At 41.7% G+C, this 11,081-nt stretch overlaps 1 protein-coding gene across 1 annotated transcript; it reads right to left on the bottom strand.

Moving 5' to 3' along the window:
• Nucleotides 1–36: 36 nt before the first annotated feature.
• Nucleotides 37–9,896, bottom strand: LOC139216116 (ras-related protein Rab-35). Its single transcript, XM_070847150.1, has 7 exons — nt 9,758–9,896; nt 7,279–8,194; nt 4,613–4,663; nt 3,365–3,488; nt 3,163–3,287; nt 2,181–2,305; nt 37–1,521 (listed from the first exon to the last, which is right to left on the bottom strand). Exons 2-7 carry the CDS (start codon nt 7,331–7,333, stop codon nt 1,372–1,374), a joined length of 630 nt encoding a protein of 209 aa, XP_070703251.1. The 5' UTR covers nt 7,334–8,194; nt 9,758–9,896; the 3' UTR covers nt 37–1,371.
• Between the last annotated feature and the right edge of the window lie 1,185 nt (nt 9,897–11,081).

Genomic DNA, 11,081 nt, shown 5'->3' with positions numbered 1-11,081 from the left:
GAATTTTACATTACTTATCGTTCCACACAAACAGTAACTGGATTTATTGCTTTATTTGGATTTGGACATATTTGCAAGGCAACAGAGACATTAAAAAAAAACAACATACTAATGACTTGAACATGTTTTACTTGTACTGTCGAGGTTACACACACACACACACACACACACACTGTAGTCTTGGATTACTGGCCTCATTTGAACTGAAACAAGGCAAAACAAACGCCGGACGGCACTCATCACACCTGTTAGTGCGTCAAGGTTACAGTTTAGTGACAACTGCAACCAGTTCCCTTTCAGTGGTGAAATACTTCTACTGTATTAAGGAAAAACTAAACAAGACGACATCTGCACATAACAGTGGTTCACTAGCGGAAGGTTAAAGGACCATACCAGTGTTTTTGTATCGCTCATTCACCCCAGTCACACACACTTAAAATCTTACCGCCATATTTCAAAGCAGATTGTTGTGTTTCTGATTTAAAAATGTGTTTTATCAGCCTTGCAGACAGCAGCTGTTTCCAGTTCGTTCATCCCACAACACAAGATTGGTGGACAGAAAAAAAAAAGAAAAGCATACAGATGATTTGGGCTGAAAATGTTTAGTTTGTGAATTGCATGTCATCTGCCCGAGACATTTTAGAATTCAGTTTAACTTGACGTCAACACTAAAAGGTTGGAGCCAAAACTATTAGGATTAAGATTAATGTCACCACCGCATGTCAAGGCGATGTGGGCTTCTCACTGTTTTCTGATGTTCTATAGACAGAGTGATTAATCAAGAAAATAATCAGAGGATTAATAGATTATGAAAGGAACAGTTATTTGCAGTCCTGTAACAAACACAAGTTAAGAGGTCATGAACTCAAACTCAGGTGAAATCTGTCAGGTGGATTTACCTGACAGTGTTTCAAAGGAGGTTTTAACCTGATGTTGGCACTAATGAAAAGGCCAAATGTTTATAGTCATGCTCCTCTGCCCAGATTACCATCGATAGATGCAGAGTTGTCTCACTGCCCCACGGCCACCGGAGTGAAAATCTGAAACACTACAGCATGTTTTGTGATTTGTGATCAATGGGCTAAAAATTCAAAAACACCAGAATAATCCTTTAACTGACGTGGCCTCCAGGCCGCTACATGCAGTCAGAGCTGGCGACGCCTGCTACATTCACAACCAGCAGTTAAGCAAACTGACCTGTAGCCTGTTGTGTTGTAACTTGGTGCAGTAAATAGTGAACCGCACGTTGAAAACATCCACATCTGAAACACAGAACCCTTTTCTCTCCAAAGGCACAATTTTCCCAATCTTGTTTGAATGCTTTTTAATCTAAGCTACGAGCGATACGTGGCTTTGGTGTCCGTCTGGCTCTCAGCAGCACTTCTTCCCTCTCTTCCTGCGCTCTCGGTCCCTGTGGGCGTTGATGTTGACGGTGTCTTTCTCCCGCTCTCGCTCCCGCTCGGCTCTGTTTTGGCTCTGCTTCTTGGCGCGGAGCACCATGTGGGTGAAGGCCATGAACATCTGAACAAAGCAACAAAACAGCAATGACGAGCTGTAACAATTAAAGGACGCACCAAACAAGCCATGTGAACACTCCAAGCTGGGCTTTTCCCCTGTTTCCTGACTGGCACTTAAAGGCACAGGATGTAATTCCTGCTGCTAGGGGTCTCTCCATCTTAACAGTAACAGAAGACGTAGGGTGATGATGTTGTGACGTAGCGTGGGATCATGGGAGTTGTAGTGAAAATCTGATGTGACTCAGGCAGAAATCGGGGAACGCATTCAAGCCGCTCTGACGCATCATCTGGTGTTTCCCCACAGTTCTACCTGCTAGAGGAGGTGATGCCACTGATAGGCAACCACACGACACACAGCATGAAGTTCTCTGGGTTTAAACATTGTTGGAAATGTTTGGAATGACGTAAATACACAATCCAACTAGATATATATAACATAAATATATAATATGTCTTTTTTTTAATGCAGATAATAATAATATGTAATGAGCCCTTAAAACACCAAAACAAAACAATCTGCAGAATTACCTGGAATAAACAATCTCATTTTACAAAAAGGAAAACCTACAAATGCAGACGTCCAGCAGTAAGATTACCAGTTTGACAGAAATATAATAGATGTTATATACAACCTAGAGTGAGTTTTACATGAATGAAAGTTACCTCTTCTACGTTTATGTTTTCTTTGGCACTGGTCTCAAACACCCGGACCCCCATCGACTCCCCAAAACGCACAGCATCCTGGGTATCCACTTGCTTCCTGGCAGGGTCGTCATTTTTGTTTCCCACTGAGAGTGAAAGGAAAGTTTCTAACTGAGTGAAATGTTCTGGAAGTATCTAAGTGGGAGTGATGATGACAGCTGGTCCACTTGTGTGAAGAAAAGGTGCTTCAGTGCTTTCCTTTCCTTTCTGCTTTACTCTAAATAAGAGACACTGGACCATCCTTCACCAAAGGAAGGGAGATAATGCCACTTTGAAAGCAACGCACCACCGTTCATTATAACGAATGATCAGTGCAGGCTAATGTATACAATAGGAAAGAGTATGGGATATTTGTGATGAATACGGCATCAATAACCAGATTAAAGAAGATATTATCATATAATTTATCCAGTGATTCAACCTGGATATTAATCAAAAGTTAGATTTTTGTGGACTAGGAACAAAGAATGTTCTGCGTCGATGGAGCCAACTTTCTAAAAACCAAACTAAGATGGATGTTTAAATAGAAGTGTGATGTGATGGTGTATTTTACTTAAGATTGGAAACATGCTGCACATCAGACAACTATTTATTAGGCCTCCAAAATTCCACATTCATGAGATAAACTGAGTCGAGCTAAAAAACAAAAAGCTATTAAGAACATAAAGTTGTGAGGTGAATATGATCTGCTGCGTTTAACACAAACTGGCTTTGGAAAATGGAAAAGTGACTTTTCTTCTTTGCTCTCGTCTGTTTTCATCGTCTGTATATGAACAACAAAGGGTGAAAAACTAAAAGTGTAAGTGCTGTCGGGTTCTATCAGCACTGCCGTCGTCTTGTCTTGAGGTCAAAGAGAGACGTGAAGGAGAATTCACGACATTTGACAGCGAGCAGGAGCCAACATGACAATACGAACACACTCTCACCGACACGGTTGACTCACCCAGGATCTTGCAGACGCTGTCACAGTTCTGGGAGATTTCATTTAACCACCTCTTAACATTTACAAACGACTCTGGATTTGTCACGTCGTAAACAATAATGACTCCGTGGGTGTTTCTGTAGTACCTGGAGAAGAGAAGATCAAACATTAGGTGAAGAGAGTGAAGGAAGTCCCTCGACAAGTACGATAATGAGATGATTACGTTGATGTGATGGTTCTGAATCTCTCCTGCCCCGCCGTGTCCCAGATCTGCAGCTTAACCCGCTCTCCGTCGATGTCAACTGTTCGGATCTTAAAGTCGACGCCGATGGTGGTGATGTAGCTGCCTGCAGGACACCAGCCATCCATCAGCAAGACAGCACAGACTCAACATGTACAAACAGCAGCTTCATCAGTTACAACCTGGGCTTTATCTTTGTGATTTCATTCCCATCAGCAACATCAACGATCAGATGATCCAACAGACGGACAAGCAACTTCCAACTTTTCAAAGTAATGTGGATGAAAAAGCTAAACCACAAAATATTAGCTGAACTATCTGTTGGAAAAGTCTATTTGTAGAAACTCCGTTAGTTTTACACACAGACACTGTTTAGACAGCTGCTTTAAGGTCGTACTGGACTCCATCACTGAGAGTCTAACATTCAGATCCAGATCAGTCTCTGAGATTTACAACCAACAGAATTTATGGATGGACTTTGTAATAGTTGCTGTTACAGCTGCGTGTCCTTGTTGCCAATTTAATCCTCTTCACACACTTGTGCTCCGTCCACACAGATGGTTTTACTGATTTGTGGTGATAAGGCCTCTTGTCTGCTTCAGTGTGTAAAGACCACTCACTGTTTGTTTAGTTGGACCCAAGGCTGCATCTAACATTTATTTTTGCGTACAGATTAATCTGCCAGTTATTTTCTTGATTAATCGATAAATCCTCTGGTCTATAAAGTGTTAAAGAACAGTGAAAAACATCCATCACCATATTCTAGATTCAATTTATCATAATGCAAAACTAAGAAGTTCAGCAAATGTTCACATTTTGAGTTTTTGCTTGAAAAAGGACTTAAAATAATTAGTCGATTATCAAGGTAGGTGCCAGTTGGTTTTCTGTTGCCCGACTAATTGATTCATCGACTAATGAGGTCTAATGAGCCAAAATCACAGAGAGAATCTGTGTGGTATGAAGTGGGGGGATAGCAAAACATCTATTTTCTGCCAAATGAAGGGCATGAAGCAATTACACGTCAGACATTTCTAAATATCGTCCAGACGGGTTCGGCTGAGCTTAACCCAGACAGAGAGGGCGTGACAAAATGCTTCCACGTCCAGAAGTAGAGCCTCGTGTGTGCCACTCTGAGGAGGTGCGTCCAGTTAGGGATGCTTGATAAATATAAGCCCTACCGTACTGAGGCATTTACGGTCATCTGACCTACAGCAAACGGTGGTAACTCACCAGAGAAGGAGTTGTCTGCAAAGCGGAGCAGAAGGCTGCTTTTCCCCACATCTGAGAGAGAGAAACAGATCAGGGGAACAAGATCAGCAGGAAACAAGTGTGACCATCAGGAAAAGTTACATCTGGGTTTACTCCATCAGTGGGCAGGATAACAAAAGCGAATCAAAGCAAGTAGTAAGAACAAAGGCTGATCCCAAACGGGAAATAAATGAAGTTGAACTGTGTGATTAATGAGACACTACCATCCTGAAAAAACCTGAATAACTTCCAAGTTAAATTGCCCTGAGAGAACCAGTGGCAACTTGTTCAGGAGAAAACAATAATGAAGCAGCAGCAGCAGGCTTGGGAGAACCAGGATAACTCACAATGATCACAACATTTTACCCACGATAAGAAAACTGTCCCTAAAAGACTCCAGACAGACTTATCTGTGTGGCCAGAAGAGGAAAAAGTCTGAAACTGCAGAGTTCATGCAGGAAACTGGGTTTCCTGCAAAGAAGTAGTAGAAGCACTGGAGTGCATCAAAAAACATAACGCAGGAGAAACCTCATGATATTGATCAGTTGTTCCACATTACTATGGAGTCACAGAAGCTGCCTGATGAGTGAGAGCAGTTTTAAACACACCAATAAATAATAAAGTGGGTTCACTTCATCAAATGGTAACAAGACGAGGCAAACCCAGTTACACCAGACAAGGCTTGGGGGAACTATTATCACAAACAAACCTCCTCCCTCCATTAAAACTGGGAACTATGTCAGCAAAGAAACCTCTGAAAGCTGCTAACCACTTCTGTCTTTGAACTATTTCAGAGTATGAAAGCTGTCGACTTGTAGAAACTAAAATTAATGTTTGTCAACCAGTCCAGTTAGTTTACCAAGATCACCGTCGTCCATTACACATTTAGGTGAAATGTTGTCATAATTAGTGTCTGAATTCTTGAGTTAAGGCTAAAAAGATGTTTTGGGAGCTCACAGTGACCTTTGACCATCATGATGTGATCGGTTCATCTTTGAGTCCAAGTGAACTTGAGAGGGAGAGAGTGGACTGGAGCGAGCGCGAAATATAATCACTGTGGAGAAGGTGGTCTCACACACAGTGTGTGAACTGTAGCTGTGGTGGAGCTGAACAAAGCTGTGAAGCGATTACAGGTTTACACACAAATACATGAGATCTGACTCTAATGATATACTCTGTAAAACTAGCAAAACAAGTGACTGGAAATTATTCACAAACTTCAAAGATAACTCTGGTATTTCTATACCTGGGCCCTATTTTTACATTTTAAAACAGAAAGCATCACTACAAACATGGACCTTTTTGTTAAAGAGTAACATCCACCAGACTCCACTGACAAAAACACTGATTTTACCTCACAGAGCATGGGGCCCTTTGTGGAACACAGTAACACAAACAAAATGTCTAATTGAGGCAGCCGAGTCAAAGCCGCTCACTGATGAGCTACTTGAACACCTTCATTCACACTGTGATGTGACGTACAATATCTAAGTGGGAGTAATCTGCAGCACGTTTGTTTTACAAGATCAGGAACTCCCAGAAAGCTCCATCTTATGAGCAGCCTCCTGCACGTTTCTGCAAGTCACCAAAACACATTCAGTCCTCTTGACAAAGAAATATCTGTGAGGTATCTGAGACATGAAGCTCACTGGTCTGTTCTTTCTACAAAGAGATTTTAGCTGGTAATGAAACAGTCTTAGCTGAATATCGATGCCTGTGTAAAACCTACATGAGCAAACAAGACCATCAGCGAGCAGACCGGCTTTTTAGGATGTCGTTCTACATGCCTGTCCCCAGGTACAGTTCCTCCTCCTCCTCCATCACACTGAACGATTTAGCCAGTGTTAACGTTTTCACAGGCCCAGTTTGGCAGTGAGCAACGCTAGACACTTAATAATGATAATATTTTGGGGTCATGGTCGATACTGGAGCAGGATCAGCAGAGAGAAAAGAGCTGCCTGATGAACAAAAAGCTAAAAGGGACAAAACACGAGTCGGCGTTTGTCATTTAACAGACAGAATGAAGTGCGGGATTCAAAGCTGATCCTGAATGGGCCCTCTTCCTCCTAGGGGTCTGTAAAGCAGCCCTTTTATTTACGAAACACATGCCGTGATTTTATACGAATATATAAATTTACGTTGGTGGCTGACACAAAGCCAGGGAACACCTTGGCTCTTGTTAGCTGAATGAAGCACTGGTGGAGCAAAAACAAGCCTCCTGTCCTAGAAACACGAGCACTGTTGTCCAGGGGGGCCACCAAAATCAACACACAGTCAAAGTTGCTTGTAGCTGCTTGAAATCAAGGTTCATAGGTTGATCGGACCTCCTCACAGCAGATATTTTGACTTGTTAAGCAGCCAAAATGTCTGAAAAAGGGTTTGATTCTTTTGTGTCTAAAAACTCTGGTTTAACTTGAAATAAGCTAACGTGACCAGCCACCCAAAGAGGAACAGACAGCTCGTGCTCATTAATCAAGACTAATGTAGGCCCACTTTGCCTGCTTTGCCAGAAGAACGTGGGGAACCACTGACCTCAGCTTTGTATTCACCTGCCTGGTTGCTTATTAAAGTTATCTGGCGCTTCTGGGACTCCATAAACAAAATGCTTCAACTTCAGATACATTTTAAATGAATCAAAATGCACTAACTGGAGTCTCCAATGATGAGCAGCTTGAAGAGATGATTGTAGTCCTTCCCTGCCATTTTGATGGCCTCTTACTGAATTTCCAAGTAAAATCAATTTCATAGGAGGAGGTGATGCTCCTGATCTCCCCCAGTGTTTTGGTTTTTCCTCCCACCTCCCAATGCTACAAGCTCAGAGGAGCACAACAGTTTGTCCAAACATCACAGGCCTTCCCGTGCCAACAAGAGGACATTTCCAGTTGAATTTTTTCTGCACTTTAAGCTTGGGGTTGTCCTCGAGTTGCAGTTCAAATGTTCACATCGTTTTTTGGGGTTTCAAAGTGAAACCACAGCGGCCGGCAGCAAACGAAGTGTTTCTGGAGAGCTCTGCGTTTATGATTCATGCTTGAAGGCCGACAACGATCACATGGTTCCACCTTAGTTCCAGTTCCACCCAGTGAGGCTCCTGCAGGGGATTTCCAGCTAGTGACGACTCATTCACTTTTCACATTCACGCATTGATTTTTAAATTCACAGTCCCGTCAGTGCAGCGTGGACACTCCCTCCTTTCTTCCTGTGGATTCATGCATCAAAACGCCGACTGCCACACATCTAAGGCTCCATGACAGAGGGATTTGGCGTTTTGTGGTTGTTGCTCTGGCAGCCAAAAGGACGGGTGACTTGATAGCTGTTCATAAATCCAGTTATCAACTCCTCCACCACTCGCTCATCAACTCCATGCCCCTTTTTTTTTTTTTTTTTTAAACGATGCCAGAAACTGAGAAGTTCCTCTTTCCCCTGTAATTCAGTAGTGGCTCCTTAAGCAGATCCCTTAGTTTCACTTCAGTTCCTCCGGTGGTTGGGTATAAGTCAACAGCTCATAGTTTCATTACATGAGGAGGGCTCTCACTTCTTGCTTCCTTAACCCAGGTTTAAAAGGCCCTAAACAAAAAAAGAGATGAAAAAAAAAAGTAATAAGAGGTTAGACTAAATCCCAGCAATCATGCAGCTCACCACTGTGATTGCCAGTTAATTTTTGATTGCTGCATGCAGAGGCTGCCCCTCCTTAAGTCCCTGCCTGCTCCTCAAACAACAGCTGAGTCCCTAAATATAACTTCCTCATTCTGCTTTATCCACCCCCAGCCTATAAGTTAGCTCCCTTAGCTAGGTGTTAGCTACAACAAAAGCTCCTGCTGCCTTTTCCTGACTGGCACTAAGCTGAATAGGGAAGTGAACTGGTGGAGCTTGGTTAGCTGAAGCTGGGGCAGTTTTCCATGAAAACAGGAAAGGCTGGCGCTACCTTTTGAAGTAATTCATGGGATATTGCTAATGTGAGCTAATCTAGCCCAAAAACCTTATCTTAGATCTTTGTTGCAAAGACGGGAACACGAATCGCCGTTGAAAAAAACTTGAAAATTAATGTTTATTTGCATATGAGCTCGGTAAAACACCTTGTACAACACAACTACAATCCTTGTTGAGTTTTATATTAATCACCATTCAATTCGGCTTAGTTTCTATCCTGTAAACTTCATTTGTTTGAATACAAATGACAAATTGGACTATTATTTAGTGTTTACGCTAGATTCGGCTGTGTGAGGACGCAAATTATTCACTGAAAGTTTAATTTGGTGCAGCAGTGTTCATCTATACATGACGAACTGAAGTAGAATACCTACCGTTTGAGTAAAACGTCTTAATTCATTTAATATCGGCTGTGAGCACTTGCCGGAGGGCATCAGATTTAGTTTTTCAATTATTTTGAACAGAGTCTGGCGTAACATTCCTACGTAAGCAAGACGACATCAGCAGCTCCAGGTCAACCAGAAAACAGAAGGACATCCAGAGCACCACTGGTTCATCGGAAGGTCGACTTTAAACTAACAACTACTAGTTGTAATGGAACAGCTGCACAGAGACCGATCCTAACATGGTTGTAGATGTGTGTGACACTGACCCAACAACTCACCTTGTCCCACACATTTTAAATTTAAACGAATGTTGCGCCAAATTTCCCCCGAAAACATATTATTTTTCGAAAATCCAAATTAAAGACGTTACGCTTAGCATTTAAGTTACTTGTGTGGACACGTGGGTTACGACCTAAAGCGGTTCTACAATTCGGCACACAAATACGGATGTATCTGGACGATAAGAAGCAGTTCGTTTCAATTATCACTCAAGTTTTGGCTACAATAACATACGTAGTTGGTGCTACTGCATGAACGGTGTCAAACAGCGAATTAAGTGTGAAAATCTGTAAATTATGCCTTGACAACTTCAACCGGAGAGGCAAAGAGACCACAACGAGTCATCGAAATGATAATTCGTGTTTGATAAATCGTGTACCGCTGCTACGAAACAAGAAAACTTTTAAAAATCCTGATTTCTTAATCCAGTCTGGGATGACGGTCTCCGGGCCTGACCCCGGCCTTGCTCTCGACACCAAGAAAACTTCCCAGCACTCGGAGAAACTTTGACAGACATTTATTGTAAAACACTTACTTTGGTCACCACGGTGTGCTCGGTGCTCTGTCGGTGGCTCATGCTTACAGAGCCGTGGTAGACGTTGTTTTTGTCCCGGTGGAGTGCGCTGGGTCCCCGCTCCGGCCGGAAAGTCTCCCCGCCGACCACACCTGACTGTCTGCAGCTGATGACCCACTCTCATCATCTGATGCTGCGTTCGCTGCATCCGGGAAAAAACATGCACCGTGTGTTACATTTAAACTCACTGCACCTTCTGATTTGATTTTTGCTCCCTGTAGTGTTACAATCTTATATATATATATATATATATATATATATATATATATATATATTAAAACAAAAAGTATATTTATGAAGCGATTAGAGCAAAATTTGAAAAAAGAAATGTAGAAACACCTGTTTTTCTGCATGTGATATGAGCCAAAGTTAATGGTAATCTTTGCCTGATTGGCTGCCCTCCAAATCAAATGAATGTAGATTTCTTCTTTTTAATACTGTCCAGCTAGGAGTAATCCTAAAAGACAGTTATTAAGTATTTCTACTTAATAATTTATAATAACAATAAAAGATAACATTCATAAGTCTGCATTTGCTTATCTGAGGTCAAATGTGCCCATGCCAGAAAACTTTATGGACTTATCGTATCTGGATATAATATATCCCCATGCTCTGTTCTTTCTTTTCAGTAAATGTTATTTATTATGTTGCTATTTCAACATTGTTTTGTTTTGTTCTTATTTCATAAGTGTGAGTGAGGTCTAATAATGTCATATGATAGATAGATAGATGGATAGATAGATAGATAGATAGATAGATAGATAGATAGATAGATAGATAGATAGATAGATAGATAGATAGATAGATAGATAGATAGATAGATAGATAGATAGATAGATGCACAACGATGACAAAATGTGTCCAAATGAACAGAAACACAATAAAACTTGTTAACATAAATTTATAGGAAAAACCCCCAGAATCCTTGATGCTAAAACCACTGGGAACAGCCTTTGGAAACATGAGCGTACGTCTTATGTCATTTCCCATCAGGCCTCAGTCTTTTTCCACCATAAAGACAAGGTACAAACGTTCAGTTCAGTACACTTACATCACAACACCAAATCACAAACACTAAACTATAGTGTTGAACATCTGAAGTGGCATGATCTGATATTTATGTGAAATGAAACTAGCAGCACAGACACACCCAACACTGATGTCGCCATCCCAGTTTCAACGTTGCAACGGCAGCCAGAACCAGTTACCAGTGAGTAATGTTTCCACCCACTCACAGAAAGCTCAGACCAGCTGTGGCCACGTCAGGAAGACATCAGTGGTGCTT

Source organism: Pempheris klunzingeri, chromosome 17 (genome assembly GCF_042242105.1).
Source record: "Pempheris klunzingeri isolate RE-2024b chromosome 17, fPemKlu1.hap1, whole genome shotgun sequence".
NCBI classification, from domain to species: Eukaryota; Metazoa; Chordata; class Actinopteri; order Acropomatiformes; family Pempheridae; genus Pempheris; species Pempheris klunzingeri.
Note: the sequence above shows the minus strand (reverse complement) of the source record. Positions and strands in the feature narration are given on the sequence as shown.

What these genes read in the sequence shown, in the direction of transcription:
- LOC139216116 (XM_070847150.1), bottom strand. Translation starts at nt 7,333, where the DNA reads ATGGCAGGGAAGGACTACAATCATCTCTTCAAGCTGCTCATCATTGGA. An exon ending in GCTCATCATTGGAGACTCCA is followed by an intron (nt 4,664 to 7,278) that starts GTTAGTGCATTT and finishes TCTCTCTCTCAG; the next exon opens with ATGTGGGGAAAAGCAGCCTT. An exon ending in AAAACATAAACGTAGAAGAG is followed by an intron (nt 1,522 to 2,180) that starts GTAACTTTCATT and finishes TGCTTTGTTCAG; the next exon opens with ATGTTCATGGCCTTCACCCA.